This window comes from Panthera leo, chromosome D4 (genome assembly GCF_018350215.1).
Source record: "Panthera leo isolate Ple1 chromosome D4, P.leo_Ple1_pat1.1, whole genome shotgun sequence".
Taxonomy (NCBI): Eukaryota; Metazoa; Chordata; class Mammalia; order Carnivora; family Felidae; genus Panthera; species Panthera leo.
This window is the reverse complement of record NC_056691.1, coordinates 74,098,355-74,120,525: the sequence shown is the minus strand read 5'-3', so window position 1 is coordinate 74,120,525 and position 22,171 is coordinate 74,098,355. Positions and strand designations below refer to the sequence as shown.

Sequence of the window (22,171 nt, the reverse complement as noted above, 5' to 3'; positions counted from 1 at the left end):
CTTTCCAGGGGCCAACCTCCCCCCTTGTTTTATCCTGTGGGCGTCAGGTGGGCACTGTGAGGGCACTTCGTGGAGACAGCTGCTCTGGCCTAGGCCCCAAGGCCTCTGCGTCTCCCCGTCCTGTCCCCTGCCCAGGTACCCTCCTCTTGCCAGGATGCTCACAGCGGCCTCTGCCAGAGTCTTTCTGCCTCCAGTCGGGCCCCTCCCAACTCGCCTCCCCAGATGGCCAGGGTAACGTCTAAGGTGAGGTCCTTTGTGCTCGGTACCACACGCCAGAGTCCTCACCGCCCCCATTCACCTGAGCTACCAGGGCCTCCTGCTTCGATGTTTCTCAGACTCGCCCTCTCAGATCCTTGGCTTATAGCTGGAACAACAGGTGTTACAAGCTGCTGTTCGTAAATCTTTCTAGACTGGTTCGGATGCCCCTTCCAGGAAGCCTTCCCAGATTTCCACTGCAGGAGGCACCTCCCCCATGTTGGGCTCCCACAGCATTTGGTGCCTGTCATCGTCCAACCTGTGCCGGGTGTTACAGCAGGGGCTCTTCTGAGTAGAGGGACAGGGGCTTACCCAGTGATCAGCCGGGGCTCAGCCCAGGGCAGGCTTCAACGTGTGTGAATGAGTGACCAAATGAATGAATGAGCGAATGACACCCTGCCTGCTTCCAATGCAGAAGCTTTATTGATACCACTGAGACAAAGACCGGAGGTACAAAGGGTGGGCATAGGGCTGAGGATGGGTCCCAGAGTCCCCAAGCTCCTAACCCAAGCTGTGTCCTCCTAGGACCCCTCGTTTTCCTTCTGCTTTTCTTCCTGGTGCTCTTTCTCCAATGGCCCACACACATCCTGGAAGACAGAAGGAGCGCAGTGATGGGGGCAGGGCAGGGCTCTTGCCAGGGGAAGGGTGGAATGAGCTCCAGACCGTGGCCCCAGCTTAGGCCCTGCTGCCTAGCTGGGTGACCTTGGGCAAGGCATTTTTCCTCTCTGAGGCTCAGCTTCACCTCAGAAGGGGGGCTCGAGCCCTTAGAACAACTGCCATTTACTGAGGACTTGCCGAGCCTTTATGTTGATCTGGATTCCTCACAACCGTTGGGTAGGTGATGTAAGCGAGGTTCAGGATGGCCGTGTGGCCTGTCCAAGGTCCCCAGCCAGCAGATGGGGCGGGGGGGTGGGGGGAAGCGGGGAGCAGGGCTGCGAGCCCAGTCCTTTCCCGCAGCTCCCAGGAGCAGGGAGGGGAGGTGGTCTAGGGGTGGTCACGAGGGATGACCTCAGGCAGCAGAGACATTTTTATTTCAATAATCCTGAAAGTATTTCATGTATATCCCCCCCCCCCCCAAAAGTGTCACCAGCTCATCAGCTCTGTGATTTCAGATGTTACTGCCCAGGGCAAGACCATGTAAAGCCTCTCATTGGGCACAGGTCGAATGGAAAGCATTAAGATGATTTTATACGTACTTGTCAGTTACAGCAAAAGTCAGGATGGTAGTCCTGGGCTTGGGGCCATTTGGGTGGTGCTGAAAACCACAATACCCACTCCCCAGCCACAGGTATTTGAAGTCTGGGGTGTGGCCGGTAGTTGTCAACGATCATTACCCTTGTGTGTTTCTTTGTCACGTTCCCATGGCCACACTTGTGTCTGCTGTTCCCCTCCTTTCCAAGCCACCCCCCCCCCCCCGCCCCGCTCTGGATGCCCTTCCTGTTTCACAGTGACTTTTCCTTCCTGGTTCCTCATCCCGTGGGCTTGCAGGAAACTCCGCTGTCCCTGCAGTGAGGCAGGTGCTTAAAAGTAGGATGTCCTATCTCACTGCACAGCCTGGGCCGGCAGCTCGCCACCCTGGGCCTCTGGGGCTGCCCATGGCAGAGTCACCCTGAGGGTGGGCTCAGCCCAGTCCTCCCTGCCTTCACCTGTTTCTCATCGGAGTACACGATTTCTGACTTCTGCATGCCCATGCACATGATGGCTTCGTGGAACTCTCTCATTTGCTCCTGGGTCGCTTGTGGCTTGTCAGCTGCAGGAGGGAGCGAGGGGACGTTGGGTGAGCATGCTGGGGTCCTAGCTGGGAAGCCAGGGAGGGTGGGGGAGCTGGGGGCCTGGCCGCAGGGGAAGGGGTCCTGGGCGAGGTAGAAGAAGTTTGAGGGATGCCTACCGTAGAAGGACAGTCCCATGTTCTGCTCGTCTTTCGGGAAGAAGGCAAGCATGAAGGTCGTGGGATCCTTGGTGAGCAGGAGGTAGCCAAGTTGTTCTTTGCCGAACTCTGGAGGGGAAAACCACTGGGTGAGACCACACAGCACAGTGGTCCCCAATGGTGGGCAAGGAGCCCTGGGCATGCCCATGGCCACACAGCAATGAGTGAAGGCCAGGGGTTCACCTGGGTCACACATCCCTAGTCCCATTGTGTGCCGGGCCCTGTGCTACTATGTGGAATCACAGCCTCACACGGGCTGTGACTGTCAGGGCCTTTCTCCCCATTTTCCAGATGAGGAAAATAAGGCCCAGACAGGAGCCTCAGGGCTGCTGAGTGCTGTTGGCTTAATTCCATTGGCATTTGTAGATTCCTACTATGTGCTCTCTCTGGGGTGACAGCGGGGATATGAGTGAACTCACTGCGTGCCCGACAAACACTGCCACCCTCAGATCCTAGAGGAGAAAAGGTGGTTGGAGAGAGGCAGGACCACAGCCAGACTTGGGTTTGAGTCCTAGTTCTAATTACAGGCTGTGTGACTCCAGGGCAACTGCTTGACATCTCTGTTTCTCTGTTTCCTCATCTGATCGCTGTAATGTCCTCCTAAGGTTGTTCGTGAGTATTCAGGGGGTCAATTCATGTAAGGCACTTCCAGCAGTGCCTGGCACATAAGTAAGAGCTCACATATGTTGGCAGTTATTCCTGAGTATTGCAGTGTGCAGACACCAGGACCTCGGAGATGGAAGAAATGGGCCTGTCCTGTGTTCTCTGTGCCTCCAGCCTCCAGGGCCTTAGCCCCAGCACCTCCTCTTTTGGCTGGCCCACCCAGCTGTCCCCAGGCTCCCACGTGTGGGCTGGATCTCACCGTGTTTAGACAGACTCCCATTCTCCCGCTGGACATTCAGGTAGCTGGAGTTATAGACGCACTGGTTCCCTCTAACAGACAGAAGGGGGGAGAAAAACAGGAAGACCGTCAAGGAGAAGTGGACAATCACTGACCACCATCATCGAGGGGCAAGAGTCGGTGGTGATTAGAGTCCACTCTCCCCATTCCATGGATGAGAAGGCTGAGGTCAGGAAGAGGGAGGGACTTGATCAAGGTTACCCAGCAGCTAGGAGCAGAAGCTTGGGGCTAGCATGTGGGGAGGGGGGTCTCACATGGTTAGGTAATCTCTGACCAGTATTTTGTCCTCTGTGTAGTTGATGTCAAAGTAAAAGAAGGCCGCTTGGATCGTTCTAGACGACTCGTTGAACTCTGGGTAGCGGAAGGCCGAGGCGATGTAAAACCACTTGCCGGAGAGCTGGGTTGGAGAGAGAAGCCAGGAGCTGATGATGGAGGCCGAGGGCAGAATCCCTGCCAGTCAGCCGGGCAGATTTATCCCTCCATTTTGCACACGGGGAGCCTGGGGCCCCAGGCGAGGAGCGGGCATGCAGGAGGTCACTCTGAGGGTCAGGCACCTCCCCCAGCCGCTGGGTGGCCCCTCGTGCAGTACAGGAGGCTCCCTCTGAGGGGCCTTGCAATGAGACTTCTGGGTTTGGAAGCAGAAGAATGCCCCCAGAGGCTGGTCAGAATGCCACCCCAGGACCCGGGGGGAGAAGAATGCAGAGGTGGGGAAGGGGGTTGACCGCAAGCCAGCAGGAGAAAGGGAAGCCCAGAGAAGGAGGCAGCTGCCCACAGCACTCAGGGGCCCCGGGCATGCACCTGGTCCAGGGTGGCGTTGGTGATAGGTGCCGCTGTGAGGTTGGCACACTCTGGGCTCTGGGCTTCCAGCAGAGGAAGGAGGCTCAGGACAGCAAGGGCCCAGGACAGCACCATGCCTGGAGGGAGAGGCACCTGGAGTCAGGCAGAACTGGTGGCTGTAGGGTACAGTGACCTTTATAACGAGCTGTGGGTGGAGTCCTGGAGCCCCCTGGTGACACATCAGGTGACTGCTTGCGAAATGCCTGGCACAAACCTTTCCCTCCTTCCCCCAAAACCGGCAGTGGCTAAAGCCTGCAAGCCTGGGTCTAACTTAGACCGGCTGTTCAAAGCCAAGGGGGGTGTGGGCTGGAGGGGTATTGTCAAACATGGGTAGATTTCAATAGAGGGGCCTCTAAGCAAGCGCTTATGTTTTTGGGTGTTTTGTTTTGTTTTGTTTTAAAAGCTCTTATGTTTTTACCCAATTCGTGTCCCACTGAGCATTCAGACTTGAGCAAGACCTAACCGTAAATCAAACGCAGGTGGCAGCTTAGAGAGTTCCCAGGCTAGGTGGGGTGGGGGTGGGGAATGGGATGGGGGAGGGTCAAGGGTTGGGGAGAGGGCAAAACATGGATTCTATTCCAACTGATTGTGGTAACAGCTGTGGACCAGCACAAGTCCGGTGGGGTGGGGGGCAGCTGAATCTTGGAGGAAAGAAGGGATGTTTCCAAAAGAAGGAGGCGTCTAAGTTATATTGCCTATTTCCAGTAAATGTGGTATTATCTGAACTCTCTCCCAAAATCTGGAACGAGAAATTATGTCCATGTGGTCCCCACCCCCGGCTATGTGAGCAGGGGGGTGGGCCTGTCTTTTCACCAGTTGGTCCCCAACCCTGGCCAGTGGTCACCGTTGCAGAATGAGAGCTTCCATTGCCTGCTTGCATTTTTACCTGACAAGGTCAGATTGGTATCCCTAAGAATAAACGCGTTCAAAAAGTTTTATTATGTCGTGCTTACAATTCTATGTTCTTGTCCATTTCATGTATTTTGAGTCATTTTTCATGTTTTGGTGCAGTCCGCGGTCATAATTTTAGTGGACGCATCCCCTTTCGTTCGCTTCCTAGATTCCAACATACTTAATGATGTCCTCCCTTTATATCTATGGCATTTTGTTTTATTTTTCCAGCTTTATTGAGACATAATTGCCCATAGCATTTCACATTGTGATGTTTCCTCTCCTAAGTGTCAGAAACGGCCAAATCGCTTTCTAAAATTACCATACCGTTCAAGAGAAAGAAAAACGTGTCACGTACAAACTCACAGTGTAATTCAAAACAGCCAAAAACTAGAAACAGTTCAAATACCCGTCATCGGGAAAATGGAGAAACACATTGTGGCATTTTCGTAAATGGAACATTACTTCGCGATAAAAACAAATGAACTTCCGATTTGTAAGACAACGTGAATGAATCTCAAAAACAGTACGCTGAGCAAAAGGAGCCAGACTTAAGAAAGCACACACTGTAGGGGCACCTGGGTGGCTCAGTCGGTTAAGCGTCCGACTTCAGCTCAGGTCACGATCTCACGGTCCGCGAGTTCGAGCCCCGCATCGGGCTCTGGACTGATGGCTCAGAGCCTGGAGCCTGCTTCCGATTCTGTGTCTCCCTCTCTGTCTGCCCCTCCCCCGTTCATGCTCTGTCTCTCTCTGTCTCAAAAATAAATAAACGTTAAAAAAAATAAAAATAAAAAAAAAAGAAAGCACACACTGTATAGTTTCCATTTGTAGAAAGTTCTAGAATAGCCAAAACTAATCTATAATGGTAGAAATCGGATCAGCGGTTGCCTAGGGCAAGGAGGGGAGTCTGACTGCCAAAGGTTGTAAGGTTCAGCACTTTCTGAAGTAGGTGGCATTGTTCCAAATTTCCACTGCAGGGGTGGTTACACACATAATGTACGTTTGTGAAAACTCATTGAACTGTAAACCTAAAATGTGTGCATTTTATTGTACACCAATTATACCTCAATTAAGTTGATTTAAAAAAAAAAAAAAAAAAACTCTCTTCCCAAACAGAGAAGACAAAAAACACTAATGCTGTTTAATACGGTGCCAATTTGGCGATGCCCAGATGAGTCCCTTTCTCCACATCCTCGTCAGAAGTGAAAATCCCTCTTTTCTTTCTTTGCTTGCCAGCTCACTTAGTGTTCTGAATTTGCATTGCTCTAATCTGAGCCTTGAGAAAAGGATTGGAGCTTGTTGGCAAGGAAGAGTGGAGGTGACAGGACACGGGGCGCATAAAGGACCTGGAGGGCCCCTATGAGACAGCACGGGAGTGACGGGGCCGATGCTGGAGAGGGTCGGCGGGAACCGAGTGTGCAGGGCACAGAAGCCAGGCTGGGGAGTTCGCAAAGGGCTCTGCAGGTGCTGGATGAAATAGAAAGGTTTTAAGTAGGGTGGGAGACGAATAGTCAGATTTGCTCTTTAGAAAGAGCCCTCTGTCTGCAGTGGGGAAGGTGGGGAGGGGGAGGGGAGGGCACCACCTTGGGAGAGCAGTCAGAGGCTGCTGCAGTGGGACTGGGGACAGATTTGACACACTGCTTATGTCAAAGAGAAGCTGGGTGTTCTATGGGGACAGCACTACCATTACCCCGGACCCTTGGGGCTTCTGCCCACACCCCAGAGCTTTAGAGGATCTCCCATATCACACGCATACACACAGGCGCGTGCACACACGTACGGTTCATTAAATAACACAGAAGCACCTCTGTCCAGCGGGATCTGGTGCCTGGTTCCGGCACAGAATGACCCACAGCCCTAAACATCCCTGAACGACCAACGCTGTTCAGACCCCAGGGGAACAGTTCTTCCCTCTTGTGCCCTATCCTTGGATCGCGTTGGGTGGCCAGATGTTTTGTGAGTAGCATAGGGAGAGATGAAAGCTTCTCTAACGGTGAGCAAATGGGGTGCTGCTCCTCGGGAGTGAGCGGTCTTCACTGTCGCCCAGGTGCCCTTTGGAGGTCCGTCTCGCTCTCTCCCAGGAGGCGTTACTTTCCAAGTGGTTCCTTCGAGCACACCCAGCTCTCCCCCTGACACAGTACACTTTTCTCCATCTTCTTCCATGTCAAGGATGGATTAGTACCACTCTGGATGGAGGGTCTGGACAGCCCTCCCTACCCTGCCCCTCCATCTGGCCCGGGTATCTTGTCAGGAGAAGTTTGGCAAGTTTGGCAGGAAATAGATAAGCAATTGGGGCCACGCAGGATGGTGAGGAAATATTTGTCCTGGCTTGACCGCTTGCTAGCTGCGTGACCTTGGGCCAGTTACTTAACTTCTCTGTGCCTCAATTTCCCCATCTGTAAAATGCGGATACTGATGGTTGCTACTTTATCAGGTTGTTAAGAGGATTAAATCAGCGTGCAGTTGTGAAATGCTTGTTATAAGAAACAAACTTGCTTCTAAGAGTCGGCCAGTCATAACACCACTACCATCAGTGTAATGACAAGCTGGGGTAAGGAGAAAAGACAGATTCTTGCATTCCAGAAGTACCTCCAGGGGGCGCCTGGGTGGCTCCGTTGGTTAAGAGTCCGACTCTGGATTTTGACTCAGGTCATGATAGAGGGTCATGGGATTGAGCCCCTTGTCAGTCTCCGTGCTGGGCGTAGAGCCTGGTTAACATTCTCTCTCCCTCTCCCCCTGCTCCTTTCCCCCATTTGCTCTCTCTTTCCCTCTCTAAAATAAAATCTAAAAAAGAAAAGAAAAAAGGAATACTTCTGGGATTTTGGGATACATCCCACTTCTAAAGACATCAAAATGCAGAAATATGTAGATAGTAGGTTCAAGAGAATAGATACTTTCCCCATTGGATGGGTAAGGAAGCAAATGGCTCAGAGAGGTCAGGTGAACGGTGAGGTTTAGATGATCGGGGAAACGCACCCACTGTAAACGATTCGGTTCCAAGAAAGCCACTTTATACTTGTCTCTCCCTTGAGGCCAGGGCTGAGCTCTGTGCCTGATGACTAATCTGTGAGCTTCTACGTGAACGGCCACGAAGAATACACTGGCAGAGCAAATGATCCTAATTAGGAACTTTGTGTTTGGGCTGAGGAAACACTCAAAAAGATTTGCTCAAGTTCAGATCCTGTTCTGTCGTCTTGGACAATTTATGTAACCTCTTTGGACTTGGCTTTCCTCATCTGAAGAACCAGAGGAGTAACACGTGTCTCACGAGAGCTGTGCATGAGATGAAAACGTATCACTCTCAACAGGGCTCCCGCTCACGGTCAGTGTGCCAGAAAACGCAGCCACTCTTATTTTGAAAGGTGCTTTTATTGGGTTGAACCATATGCAACCGCACTTTATAGAGCAGTTGAATATCATTCAGTTTCATACGATCTGCCCTACTTATTGCAGAGCGATAGCTCTGTGTGTGGCTAGCAAGCAGGGAAGGGCATATCACCCCCATTTTGCAGAGGGAGAAACTGAGGCCCAGAGAGAAAGCATGACCAGTCCAAGGCCATGGCCCAGTCAGGAAGCTGGGACTGGAATCCACCTGTCTGCCTCTTCCCTTCTTGCTCGTCTTTTCCTCCTTTTCCCAGCACAGGGCAGCTGGGCATTGATGGCATGTGACTGTCCACGGCTGGGGCTTGATTCATTGTGGACAGAGCAAACACAGGATTGGCCCCACCTGGGAAGTCCACTCTGGCTGTTTCCTGACACTCGGTTGTGTAATGGGAGACTGGGAACTATAGGTGTTTCCAGCCCTGGAAGAGCTGCCTTGTGGTCCCCAACAATCTCCTACCTGCCCCTGCCAGGAAGGAGCTGGCCCAGCTTCGGAGGCCTCGCTGGCCAGGTCACAGAGGCCTTCCTGGGAGTACAGGCTGGGAGTTGTGAATGTCACAGCTTTAACATAGCCCTTCTTCTCTTCCCTCTGGCCCTTCCTCCTGACTCTCTCATCCCCTCCGCGTCTCCAAAACCATGCAGATCCTGCTGATGCCTCTGGAGCTCTGACTGTGGCACGGAGCACTTTCCTGTCCCCTGGCTCAGCTGGCTGCCTCCTGGACGCTCCACAGTGCCCCAGTGCAGCTCAAACCCACCTTGGCCACCAGCCCAAACCCTGCTCTCCTGTGCAACCTGTGGCTTGTCCTACTCCCTGGGGCTCCCACAGCCTATGCTATAGCATCCCCAAATATGCAGTGTGGCCTTTACTTCCAAGCCTTGGCAGGTGCTGTACCCTCTCCTCCCAGTGCCTTTTGTCACCTGGCAAACCTTTGTTCAACCTCTATCAGCATCAGCTTGGATGGTTAGTTTTATGTGTCAAGTTAACTGGGCCATGCGGTACCTAGATATTTAGTCAAATATTCTGGGTGTATCTGTGAGGGTGTTTTTAGATGAGATTAACATTTGAATGTGTAGTCAGAGTAAAGCAGATTGCCACCCCCCCCCAAGTGTGGGTGGGCCTCATCTAATCTGTTGAAGGCCTCAATAGAATTAAGAGTCTGCGTAAGAGCCTGACTGGTGGAGATGGACGTCAGTCTTTTGCAGCCTTTGGACATGAACTGAAACATTGTTTCTTCCCAGCTTTCCAGCCTGCCAGACTTTACACTAGAAGGACACCATCAGCTCTCCTGGGTCTTGAATTGGCCAACTCACTCTGCAGATCCTGGGACTTGCCAACGATCATAATCATGTGAGCCGATTCCTTATGATAAATCTCTTTACAGGGGTGTCTGGATGGCTCAGTCGGTTGAGCGTCTGGCTCTTGAGTTTGGCTCAGGTCATGATCCTAAGGTCATGGGATCAAGCCTCGAGTCGGGTTCCATGATTAGCATGGAGCCTGCTTGAGGTTCTCTCCCACCACCTCCCCCCTACCCCACCTCTCTCTCTCTCTCTCTCTCTCCCCTCCCTTCCCTTCCCCACTCACACACATACTCTCTCTCTCTAAATAAATTTTAAAACATCTCTTCACACACACACACACACACACACACACACACATCCTACTGGTTCTGTTTCTCTAGAAACCCTGATTAATACAGAGCGTGACCTCCTGACAAGCCTCCCTGTGCTGGGATTGCATCAGCCACGCCCTCCCCAAACACCGCCCACCCCAGCCTGGCCTCTTGCTCCCTGCACCCAAGGTCCAACACCTCCAGCTGCCTCCACCAGACCCAGAGCCCCCCCCACCAGGCGCCCTGCCAGGACTGTCTCTGTAACTGCAGTGCCCGCATACGGCTTGACCCAGGGAAGGCGCATGCTGAGACACGCATGTCAAGGAAATGTTCCAGCGAGCCTTGTTGAACAAGTTTGAGCACCTCCTGCACGCTGCACTCTGTGGCCACGGCAGAGGACAAGACCCAGCCCCTGGCCTTGCAGAGCTTCCTGTGGGGTTGACACACATTAGCGTGACTGAACTTTTCCATCTGCAGGACCGGAAGCCTGCTTCAACAGCTGGGCAAACTCTCTGGGGTGACAATATATGGTGGACCTTAGGAAATGATTCAAGAAGAAGGCCTTTCTGTTTCATCCTTGATTAATTTTCGGTCAGAGAAACGAAAAGAATATTCTTATCTTATTTCCAAGTTTGTTTGTTTGGTGTTTCCTAGTTTTGGAAAACTGTTTTCTAGATTCAGGAAATAGTGTGGGATCTCAATTCTTGAGCACACGCTAGAATCTCCAGGGAGACTTGTTTGTTTGTTTTTATTTATTTATTAATAATTGTCACATTAGCTAACATAGAATGTACACAGTGTAGTCTCGGCTTCAGGAGTAGATGCCTGTGATTCATCACTTACCTACAATACCCATTGCCCATCCCAACAGGTGCCCTCCTCAATGCCCATCACCCATTTTCCCCACCCCCAACCCTCCCCCCATCAACCCTCAGTTTGTTCTCTGTATTTAAGAGTCTCTTATGGTTTGCTTCCCTCTCTGTTTGTAACTTTTTTTTTTCCTTCCCTTCTACTATGATCATCTGTTAAGTTTCCCAAATTCCACATATGAGTGAAATCATATGATACCTTTCTCTGACTGGCTTATTTCACTTTGCATAATGCCCTCCCGTATCATCCAAGTTGTTGCAAATGGCAAGATTTCATTCTTTTTCATCGCCAAGTAGCATTCCATTGTATATATAAACCACATCTTTTTAAAAAATTTTTTTATTTACTTTTGAGACAGAGAGAGAAACAGTGTGAGCAGGGGAGGGGCAGAAAGAGAGAGAGGGAGACACAAAATCTGAAGCAGGCTCCAGGCTCTGAGCTGTCAGCACAGAGCCCGATGCAGGGCTCAGACCCACAAGCTGTGAGATCATGACCTGAGCCGAAGTCGGACACTTAACCGACTGAGCTACCCAGGAGCTCCCCTAAACCACATCGTCTTTATCCATTCATCAGTTTATGGACATTTAGGCTCTTTCCATAATTTGGCTATTGTTGATAGCACTGCTATAAATATTGGGGTACATGTGCCCCTATAAATCAACACTCCTGTATCCTTTGGAGGAATTCCTAGTAGGGCTACGGCTGGGTCGTAGGGTAATTCTATTTTTAATTTTTTAAGGAGCCTCCACACTGTTTTCCAGGGTGGCTGCACCAGTTTGCATTCCCAACAGTGCAAGAGAGTTCCCCTTTCTCTGCATCCTCGCCAGCACCTGTTGTCGCCCGAGTTGTTAATTTTAGCCACTCTGACCGGTGTGAGGTGAAATCTCAATGTGGTATTGGATTCGTATTTCAGGGAGGCTTATTTAAGACACAGATCGCTGGGCCCCACCCTGGGAGTTTGTGATTCAGTAGTGTGGGATCTGGGCTGAAAATCTGCCTTTGTAACCAATTCCCAACTGCTGCTGGTTCTGCTAATCCCAGGGGGCCATGCTGAGCTCCCCCCTACCCCCACTTGTCAGTTGCCTTGGGTTTGAATCAAAGCTTTGCCTTGGCCTTGGCAGGTGACCTCGGGCACTTCGCTGGCTGTAGTTACCTTGTATTTAAGACGACGGGGTGTATCTGGGATGTGGGGATCTCTAAGCCCTTCTAGACAATGAATCCTGGGCTCTATGGATGGGATTTTTGGAGCCACGGCAAAGCAGCAGCACCTGGTGCTCCCTGTCTGGGGGTGGGGGATGGGTGGGGGGAGAGACCCTGATGACCTGGAAACTTACAGCAAGGTTTTAAAACATAAAATTCCGAATATGAATCCAACTGCTTGTGATTTGTTCTTTCTCCTGGGTGAGAAGGGCGGAAAAGGTTTGATTCATTCAAGCTCCCAGGGTGGGAGGAGCAAGCCAAGAAAGGAAGAACTCTGAACCAGAGGTCAGGAGTTACAGGTTCCAGGTCTGGCGGGGTATAACTATGTCCTAATGTGTCTCAGATATCGAATGGGAGCATACTTATGCTAAAAACAAAACAAAACAAAACAAAACAAAACAAACAAAAACTATTGTTGGGGCGCCTGGGTGGCCCAGTCGCTTGAAGGTCCAACTCTTAGTTTCAGCTCAGATCATGATCTCTTGGTTTTGTGAGTTCGAGCCCCGTGTCTGGCTCTCTGCACTGGCAGAGATTCTCTGGAATTCTGGCTGGAATTCTCTCCCTCCTCCTCCTGTCTGCCCTTCCTCTGCTCACACTGTCTCTATCTCCCTCAAAATAAATAAATAAACTTAAATAATATCAAAAAAAATAACTGCTGTTTACCTGACATTCAAATTTATCTCGGTGGTCCTGTCTATTCGCTTGTTGAAACCAGCCATCTCTCAGATTCTCACTCACTTCCTCCAAGACAGGTGATATTGTGTCCTCTCTCGAGTATAGGTAAGAAATGCTCGTATTGAAGCACTGTCCGCAAGGGCCGAAAGACGGAAACGACCCAGATGTCCATCAGAGGATGAGCAGAGAACAAAAATGCGGTATACCCATACAGTAGAATATGAGTGAGTCATAAAAAAGAATGAAGTACTGTATGGAAACATATACCACAAGGGGGAACCTTGAAATCATGATACATGAAAGAAGTCAATCACAGAAGGTGAGCTTTGGGGGCACCTGGGTGGCTCAGTCGGTTAAGTGTCCGACTTCGGCTCAGGTTCGTGGATTAGAGCCCCACGTGCCAACAGCTCAGAGCCTGGAGCCTGCTTTGGATTTCGTGTCTCCCTCTCTCTCTGCCCCTCCCCTGCTCACACTCTGTCTCTCTCTCTTAAAAAACAAATAATAAACATTAAAAAAAAAAGGGCCAGCTTTCTATGGGAGGAAAGGGACATTAACGAGACTGACCTTTCCCATCTTCCAAACATTTTCTGTTTATATGAAATACGATTCCATTTGTATGAATTATCCACAGCAGGCAAAGTCAAAAAGCAGATGGGTGGTTTTCCAGGGGCTTGGGCAGAGGGGAATGGGGAATGACTGCTTCATAAGTATGGAGTTTCCTTTTAGGGTGATGAGAATGTTCTGGAACTAGATAGTGGTGATCGTTTCACAGCACTGTGAATGTACTAAATGTCACGAATGCTAAGTCTTATGTGTATGTTACTATGGTAAAAAAAAAAAAAAAAAAAAGGAATTGTTCATGGTAACCTCAATATACCCCCTCCGTGTCATGGGTTGAATTGTGTCCCCCAAAAAGATATGCTGAAGTCCTCACCTTATTACCTGTGAATGTGGCCTTACCTGGAAATAGGGTCTTTTGCAGACGTAATCAACTGAAGATGAGCTCATTCATGTGGACCCTCATCCACTATGACTGGTGTCCTTATAAAAAGATGTGCGGAGACACACGGGAGAAAGAATGCCACGTGACTAAAGAGGCAGAGACCACGGTGCTCCAGCCGGAAGCGGAGGAATGCCTGGGGCCACCGGAAGCTGATCAGGGTAAGGAACCTCTCCTAGAAGCGTGGGGGATGGGGGGCGCTGGCACCACTTGGATTTCAGACTTCCAGGCTGCAGAGCTGGGAGAGAATGCATTTCTGCTGTCCTAAGCCTCCAGGTTTGCGATGCTGTTACAGCAACCCTAGGGAAGGAATACGCCATGGGACCCCGACCACCCCCCTTTCAGTACTCACCCCGTGCTGACTCCATGCCGTCTCTCTCTCTCTGCCTCCCTCCTTTGGGGGAAGCAGCATAAACAGGGCATCCCCTGAGCATCTTTTCTCCCCCCCCCCCCCCCCCCCCCCCCCCCCCCCCCCCCCCCCCCCCGGGCTGGAAACCTCCCTCCCGGGGCTGTTCAAAGAAGCACACAGCCACAGATGCATCATTCCATTGCCTCAGTTTTAAATATTTATTTAAAATCCAGAAGGGAGAAAGGAGAAACGGAACCCACTGGGGTTTTAACACACTGACATGTGGACAGACACAAACAAGGACAGCAGAAAATCCCAAGAACGAGACAGAGGCCAGGTGGAGACTGGCGGTGTGGGGAAACCGAGGGCTGAGATGAGGCCCAAGCTGCTACAAGAACGCACTTCCGTGGGGAGCGTCTGGGTTGGGGCGGGAGGGCGAGGCATATACAGGAAGTGTCTGGTGGGGAAGGTGGGCCAGAGTGAGGTATTAAATAATGAAAATCAAATCCAATTCCCAAAGAGACACGACTTTTAGAGAAAATAAAAAAGAAGACACAAACAGACGTTCACATAAAACTTCCCCTTCTATAAAAATAATTCCATACTTAAAATAACCTCAAAATCCAACCTGGGCTGACTGGTTGTCTGATAAAGGACAGCCCAGATTACACTGGCTATCCCCCAGTCACGCGGCACCCCGAGATTCCTGCCGTCAGTCTTTCTCCTCAGCCCACATTTACCCTTGGAGCTAATGACGTGGGGTTTCTAGAGGACTTAATGACAATGGAAAAGCAAGAGTGATGGCCTCATCTTGGCAGGGACAAGCTCTGGGAGGGAGGATGTGGTGTGGTGAGATGGTTCCATGTTGATATGTCCCCTCCAGGCCGGCGCTGACCCAACACCGCTCTTAAAACTGGTTTCTTCAAAGTCAAGGCTTCAACCCCTGACTCTCCAGCTTAGATCACACCTTCCAAGATAAGCCTATCTTCCCTCCAGGACCGTGACCAGGCTGAGCCCAAATTCCTTCATGCTCAGGCCTCCCCCTGCCTTAGAAGGACAAACATTTCGAAATCCATAAATTAAAAAGGTGAATCTTTCTGCTTCTGTTTCTGGTAGGGTTTTTTTATTTTTTTATTTTTTTATTTTTTTTTCTTTTTCTTTCTTCGGCTTTGCTTTTTTTTTTTTTTTTTTTTTTTTTTTTTTTTTCCTTTTTCCTTCCCCCTGCTTAGTCGATTACCTGATGAGCACAAGGGTGATACTCAGAACATGTTCAAATTCCCCAAACTTTGTCATTTGGAGGAGAGCACCACATGTGCATGATACCCCACATCAAAACGGTTCTTCAGAGTCTGTGGCAAAAATGGTAGCACCTTCAGAATCTTAAATAGGCTTTTTTTTTTCCTTAAAAAAAAATCACATACACTATGAGACAGCGAGCACCAGCGATTTCACAGTGGGAGGTAGCTAGCGTGGGCACCTCCGGCCCGAGGGTCGCGCTGCCCCCTCTCGGCCTCCACTGCTTCCCACCCTCTGGCTGCTTCTTCCCTCACCTCTTTCCCAGGTGAAAAAATAGTAATGCACCTTCTCTGTGTTTGTTTAAATAAAATATATATACTTCTTCCTTTCCTTTTCTCCTTTTTTCATGTCTCCTCTCTAATATTGCACATCAAAGCTCCCTGGCAGGGACCAGCTGGCGAGATGCCCCCTCCCCTCAAGCTGGCTAGAACGTGGGGCTCTTTGGGCAGGAAGCTGGGGAGGGCAGAGCTGGGAGACAGGCCGCAGGGCTCAGGCGGGTTGCAGGCCCAGCTTGCTCTGGCTGGCTCTTTGGTCGGTCTTTGGGGCTGAGCTGGGATCAGTTGGTCCCAAGGATACACTGTTCCCTGCTACCCCCCAGCCACTTTTACTGGGCAGACGACAGCTGGGGCCCTACCCAGGAATCCTTGGGCAGGTGAGCTGTCTCTCCTGGGCCCACCTGCCCCTAAGGACCCTCCCTTTGCCTCCTCCTCCTCCTCCCTCCCCCTCAAGGCCTAGAGGAGCCAGGAGGTCAGAGGTCAGAGGAAGCACGCAGGTCCAACTTCGAGGCGGTACTGCTTCCCTGATGAGGCAGGAGGGAGGTTGTCCACGCTGACGATGGGCAGCTGCTGCGGGTCCTGGGTCCGGAAGGTGAAAAGCGTCTGATGCCAGCGGCCATCCTGGACCTGAGAAGAGAAGGGAAAGGGTACACGTGTGACCCTCACAGTCCCCACCATCTGTCACATGCACTTCTCATCTCTTCTCACCATCTTTAATGGATTCACGGGATTTCACTGTAGGGACCACCTGTATTTGCCCATTAAAAATTTTTTTTTATTTATTAAAAATTTTTTTAATAATTATTTTTAATTTTGATAATATAATAAATAAAATAATATTTATTTTAATTTTTTATTAAAAAATTTTTTAATATTTATTTTTAATTTTGAGAGAGAGAGAGAGAGAACGAGCAGGAGAAGGGCAGAGAGAGAGGGAGACACAGAATCCGAAGGAGGGTCCAAGCTCTGAGCTGTCAGCACAGAGCCCGACATGGGGCTCAAACCCACAAACTGCGAGATCATGACCCAAGCTGAAGTCGGACGCTTCACCAACTGAGCCACCCAGGTGCCCCTGCATTCGTCCATTTAGATTGCATCTATTATTTCTGTTCTCATAAGGAATGTCATTGGAGCTCAACTTCTGGGCATGTTCTTCTCGTTTCCCGAGAACAGATTCTAGAAGTAGATTTGCTGGATCAAAGGATACATACGTTTCTGAGGCTTTGGAAATATGTTGGATATACAATCAAACCTTGGATTGTGAGTAACTTGTTCTGCGAGCGTTCCATAAGAACGAGCAAACATTTCTAATACATTTTAACTTGATAAATGAGTGATGTCTTGCAATACAAGTAGTACATGATGCCCAATGTCACATGATCACAACTGAGCCAATGGTTCTCTCTCTCTCTCTCTCTCTCTCCCAGCGGGATTGTGGGTGATTGTTTCCCATATTCGGATGCTGAGTCTTAGGCTGGGGTGTTTGGCAGAAATCAGTGATTTTTCAGAACGTTGAAGGGGGTGCCCACGACTGGCATTAGTGTATTTTTTGTCACTTCAAAGCACCTACAGACAGTCCTTTGCTCTTCCATACAAGTGTAAGCTTAGGAATGCTTTGCTTCATTCTAGGCCAGGCTGCCTGCGGATACAGACCCTTCCCTCTGCTACCTTATTGCCAGTTACATTAAATACAGTACATGACAAGAGTTTATTAATACTGCCCTGTAGTCAACATCCGTGTGAGCATGTACAATGGCCCCCATGCAGAAATAGGTTGAAAAGAAAGCCAGTAAGAAGGAGACGATCACAGTGGAAGTTAAGAAGGAAATAAGTCATCGAGAAATACGAGCGAGGTATGTGAGTGGCCGAAACTGCAAGATTTTATAAGAAGTCTACATGTGCATCTCGTCTGCAGAGGAGGAGGAGAGAAAGGCAGAGGAATCCCTCACTTAAAATGAGATTAGGGAGATGTGTAAAATGTGGGAAACAGTGAAGAATTTTGTAGAAAAGCGCCACCCGAATAAGGCTATAGCAGCCCGAGCGATGAATCTGTTTAACAACAATACAATGTCACATTTCTGCGAAATCCTCAAAAGGAGGCAAAAGCAAGAATCATTGGATAGGTTCCTTGTTAAAGTTGCAGGAAAAGAGAAAGATTCCACTGAGCCAATAGACAGCAGTGATTCCATTAGAGTGAAAGTCGTCCTACACAATAACCCTCCTCTCTCGTCTCCCTCACACCAGCCACCAAGGTTTTCAAAGGTAAGTGCAGGTTAATGTCTTTATTTTTCTTTATATTTTGTATTTTCTTTATTATTTTGTATTCTATTGCACTATTGTAATCATTTTTATGTGAATATTTTTGGGTTGTGGAACGAATCATCTGAGTTTCTGTGATGGGGAAATTCACTTTGATATACAAGTGCTTTGGATTACAAGCATGTTTCTGGAACGAATTATGCTCGCAAACCAAGGTTTTACTGTACAGGCAAACATCGTTTCATTGCACTGTGCTTTGCTGATCTTCACAGATGTGTGTTTTATAAATCAGAGGTTAGTGGCAACCCCCTGTGTCGAGCAACATGTGTCAGTGTCACTGTCCCAACAGCATTTGCTCACTTTGTATCTCTGGGTCACATTTTCATAATTCTCGCAACATTTCAAACTTTTTCATGACTATTATATTTGTTTTGGTGATCTGTGAGCAGTGATTATGATGCACTGAAAGCTCAGATGATGGCTGGCATTTTTTAGCAGTGAAGTATTTTTTTTAATGTTTATGTTTTTGAGGGAGAGAAACAGAGTGCGAGGAGGAGAGGGGCAGAGAGAGAGGGAGACGCAGAATCTGAAGCAGGCTCCAGGCTCCGAGCTGTCAGCACAGAGCCCCACATGTGGGGCTTGAACCCATGATCAGGTCAGATCATGTCCTGAGCCAAAGTCAGACACTTAACCGACTGAGCCATCCAGGCATCCCGATCAGTGAAGTATTTTTTAATGTTTACTTATTTTTGAGAGAGACAGAGACAGAGAGAGACAGAGAGAGACAGAGAGACAGAGTGTGAGTAGGGGAGAGGACGAAAGAGAGGGAGACACAGAATCCGAAGTAGGCTCCAGGCTGTGAGCTATCAGCACAGAGCCCAATGCAGGCTCATGGTTCCCACGAACATGAGATCATGACCTGAGCCGAAGCTGGACGCTTAACCAACTGAGCCACCCAGGCACCCCAATCAGTGAAGTATTTTTTAATTAAGGTATGTACATTGTTTTTTAAGACATGATGCTGTTAAATACTTAATAGGCTGCGGTATAATGTAAACAAAACTTCTGTGTGTGCTGGGAAACCAAAAAAATTAATTAGACTTAATTTATTGCAATATTCGCTTTATTGTAGTGAATAGAACTGAACCCACAATACCTCTGAGGTGTTCCTGTATATATATCCAGCTGGGTCCCAAAAGCCTCTACCAATTTTTTCCCAAATAGCTTTGTGCAAGAGTGTTGGTTTCCCCACGTCCTCACTAACACTGTGTATTATTAGTTTTGTTTAATTTTGGGCAACTAGTTATTTCTGGACAACTTTCTGACTCCCTCTCTGCCAACAACCCACCCAGTTTTAGACATTTAAAAATAACCAAAAGTGTCAAGAGAACCAATTAGCCTGGTCAGGATGGGGGCAAAGAGAAGAACAGAAATACATTCTCCTACAAGCAGCCTTGCAAGTAAGTACAGCCATCTAGCAGCCTGGGAAATTTCTATCAGCCAGATCTTCTCTCAGAAGTTTCCCAGAGATGATAGTGAATCAAAGGAATTTTTAAAAACTGTTATAGGGGCGCCTGGGTGGCTCGGTCGGTTGAGTGTCCGACTTCGGCTCAGGTCATGATCTCACAGTCCGTGAGTTCGAGCCCCGCGTTGGGCTCTGTGCTGACGGCTCAGAGCCTGGAGCCTGTTTCAGATTCTGTGTCTCCCTCTCTCTGTGACCCTCCCCTGTTCATGCTCTGTCTCTCTCTGTCTCAAAAATAAATAAAAATGTTTAAAAAAAATTAAAAAAAAAACTGTTATAATAAAACTATTACGCAAAGATAAAGATTGTATGTATTTGCTAATTATGCTAATACAATATACTATATTACACTAACATACTAATGTAATGTGCTAACGTGTATTACATTAATTGTTATGTATAATTTTATAATAATTGTTATGAGTAATTTTATAGTTTTATAATATAATTAACTGCTATGTTCATGCATGAGAGGCCCAGGAGGGGCCCCAAGGGTTGGTTACCTTGCAGCCATCCATGGACACTTCTGGCCTGAACTGACCACCTGCTTCAAAGATCTGCCCGTTCCACGCCCGGAAGCGCACAGCCCGTTTGGCTGGGGTCTGCCCCGTGCCCTCCTGCCACACGGTCATGTTAAGGCAGTGGATGGTGATGTGCTGTGTCACTTCAGAGCTTAGCAGGTGCAGAAAATTCATCTGGACCCGGCTGACAGCAAACTCGACCTGTGGCAGAAACACGGCAGTGAGGTAGGGTCAGGCCGGCTGCCCGAGGCTCTCAAATATCCTCACCTCTCTCTGGAAGGCGCAGAGAGAAGCTCTTTCCTGGTGAGCCTTTCCCAGCTTTGCCCCCAGACGCGTGCCCACTGGAGACAGGGACATAGAGGTCCAGTGTGAGCCAGTCCACAGCCAAGGAGTAACAAGGACGGGAAAGAACCGTGGCCACAGCTATGAGGGTTCCGGAGTCACCTGATTCCTCCCCCATGGCATGGGTGTGGGAGGGGGTTTGTCTTTGGAGCTGAGCTGGGATCCTGAGGCCCAGAGAGGAAGAGGAAGTAGATCAAGAGGCTCTTGGAACAGGGGGAATATGAGAAGTGCCCTCCCCACCCTTTCTAAGTCCCAAGGCCCCAGAAATGGCAGTCCCAACAACCAACAAGGACAGGATTTATGGCTTCAGTGGATGCAGCTTAAGCCCTGACCATTGGTTTTGTCTTTTTGTAACGGAAGTGCTGAGGAGCCCTAAGCCCCCACCCTGGACCCCAATAAAAGCAGAACCCCAGGCCCCTGCACACACGCCTCTCTCCACCAGCGACCTGGCTGTGCGCCCCCGATGTGCTGTGTGATTTTCAGGTCCGGTAAGTAACAAATCTGTACTTTTTCAAAGTTTCTTAGCAGCGAAGGGCACCTTGCAATCATAATAAGAACCACAAGGGCTGGCCCAGCTGCAACGTTGGTTATTTATAGGCTGAGACCGGCACAAAACCGTGGCCACTGTTCCTGGTGGGATGGCCAGTGCAGGGGCCATCTCTGGCCTCACCCCTCTGCTGGGGAGGTTTGACGTGGGGGTTCCCAAACCCCAGACTCAGAGTCAGAGGGGAAAGAGCCTGGCTGGGGTGGGGGTGGGCACTGATGAGGCTACTGTGTTTCCTGCGTCTGGCACATGTTGGCCACCCGACAAGACTCGCTGACTAGCTGGCCCACGTGCAGATTCTTAAACTCGGGGTCAGAGCCGGTCAGCACGGGGCAGCTCCTGGAGCTTCCTCGGGAGGCCTGATGGGATGGGATGCAGGGGTTCTCTGCCCCCACCCCTCCCCTGCAGGCCAATGGGCTCCTCCCACTGTAGCATAAGTCCTCCCATATGGAGGATTTGCTGACCCCGCAGACCCACAATACACCGCAGGGTACCCCGGGCAGGGGGGGTGGTGATGCCTCAGTGCCGCCACCTGTCCTGGTTTCTTGTTGAGCTGCCCTGAGCCACCTCAAATCCTCAGCCCAGAGACGGGCACGTGGGAAGCAGGCACTGAGCATCCGTGAAACGTGTGCACACACAGCTGAGGCAGCGCGTCCTCGGTGAGCATCACACGGACTTATTTTGTACTGATGGTTCGCGGCTCTCCAAGCCAGGCCAGCTGGGCCCACTATTGCTGTTTTTGGTATTAGGCAGAAAGTTCTACTTGAAGGAAACACCACTAACCTCATCATACAACTCGAAAGGGTTTGGCAACCACAGATTTAGAAGGATTCGTCCCCAGTTTACAGAAGAGGAATCAGGCTCACAAACAGCCAGGCAGCAAGACAGCCGAGGCTCAGACCATAACTTGGGTGGGCTGGAGCCCTGGGCAGGGGAGGGGCAGAGAGGACCGGTCAGTGTCGGGGCGGGGTGGGGGGAGCAGACCTTGGAGGCCGTGATGGGCTTGAGACACGTTTGTCCACCATGTGTGAAGTTGCAGGAAACTTCGATGGTGTCGGACGAGCAGCCAAGGTTTGGATCCACCCAGTAGGTACCTGCAGGCAGCATGGACGGGGGATGGTATGTGTATGTGGGGAGGAGCCCGGGGCTTGGTTCTGCAGGTGGACCGCACCCCTGGTGACCCGCGGAGCCCCAGCGGGGCACGACGTCGGGGAAGGGAGCAAAAAAGGATTCCATGAGCCCTTGAGATGGGAACAAGGCCTCTGGGCAGAGCTCACAGCTGGCAGAGGCCCTGGAGGGGCCACAAGGCTGAGCCCTTGCCTCTGGTGCTCCTGTGAAGCGTCCATTTTACAGAGGGGACAGCTGAGGTTGAGAGAGGCGGAATCACTCGCCCAAGGGATTTAGGGATCATCTGGGTGAAGGGGCTCTTCCCCCAAGGCTTGCAGGGGGGAGGGGCGGGAATCAGGCCTCCACCCCACCGGCTAGACACCTCTGCCGGCCCCCAGTTTCCCCACAG

The 22,171-nt window shown here is 50.2% G+C and overlaps 2 protein-coding genes and 1 long non-coding RNA gene across 3 annotated transcripts in view; 1 reads left to right on the top strand and 2 right to left on the bottom strand.

Moving 5' to 3' along the window:
* Window positions 1-756: 756 nt before the first annotated feature.
* On the bottom strand, window positions 757-4,005 carry LOC122204696 (alpha-1-acid glycoprotein-like). The gene is made up of 6 exons (XM_042912291.1): window positions 3,882-4,005; window positions 3,338-3,480; window positions 3,045-3,115; window positions 2,144-2,251; window positions 1,902-2,005; window positions 757-842 (listed from the first exon to the last, which is right to left on the bottom strand). Exons 1-6 carry the CDS (start codon window positions 3,993-3,995, stop codon window positions 777-779), a joined length of 606 nt encoding a protein of 201 aa, XP_042768225.1. The 5' UTR covers window positions 3,996-4,005; the 3' UTR covers window positions 757-776.
* Window positions 1,955-14,859, top strand: LOC122204698. Its single transcript, XR_006195748.1, has 5 exons — window positions 1,955-2,032; window positions 9,432-9,540; window positions 12,653-12,866; window positions 13,530-13,708; window positions 14,780-14,859. It is a non-coding gene; the product is annotated as an uncharacterized LOC122204698 (long non-coding RNA).
* A 210-nt stretch (window positions 14,860-15,069) lies between these two features.
* Window positions 15,070-22,171, bottom strand: part of COL27A1 (collagen type XXVII alpha 1 chain) — a 140,009-nt gene continuing 132,907 nt past the window's right edge. The window contains exons 59-61 of the mRNA XM_042912292.1: window positions 21,640-21,749; window positions 19,752-19,970; window positions 15,070-16,094 (exon numbers count right to left, since the gene is read on the bottom strand). Of these exons, the coding sequence (XP_042768226.1) occupies window positions 15,948-16,094; window positions 19,752-19,970; window positions 21,640-21,749 (476 nt within the window). The 3' untranslated portion in view covers window positions 15,070-15,947. The remainder of the gene's footprint in view (window positions 16,095-19,751; window positions 19,971-21,639; window positions 21,750-22,171) is intronic.

Bases quoted from the DNA above. Each gene is read 5' to 3' on its own strand.
- LOC122204696 (XM_042912291.1), bottom strand. From the start codon at position 3,995: ATGGTGCTGTCCTGGGCCCTTGCTGTCCTGAGCCTCCTTCCTCTGCTG. The intron at 3,116-3,337 runs GTGAGACCCCCC...TCTGTCTGTTAG, and splicing joins GTCAGAGATTACCTAACCAT to AGGGAACCAGTGCGTCTATA. The intron at 2,252-3,044 runs GTGAGATCCAGC...TTTCCCCTCCAG, and splicing joins TGGGAGTCTGTCTAAACACG to AGTTCGGCAAAGAACAACTT.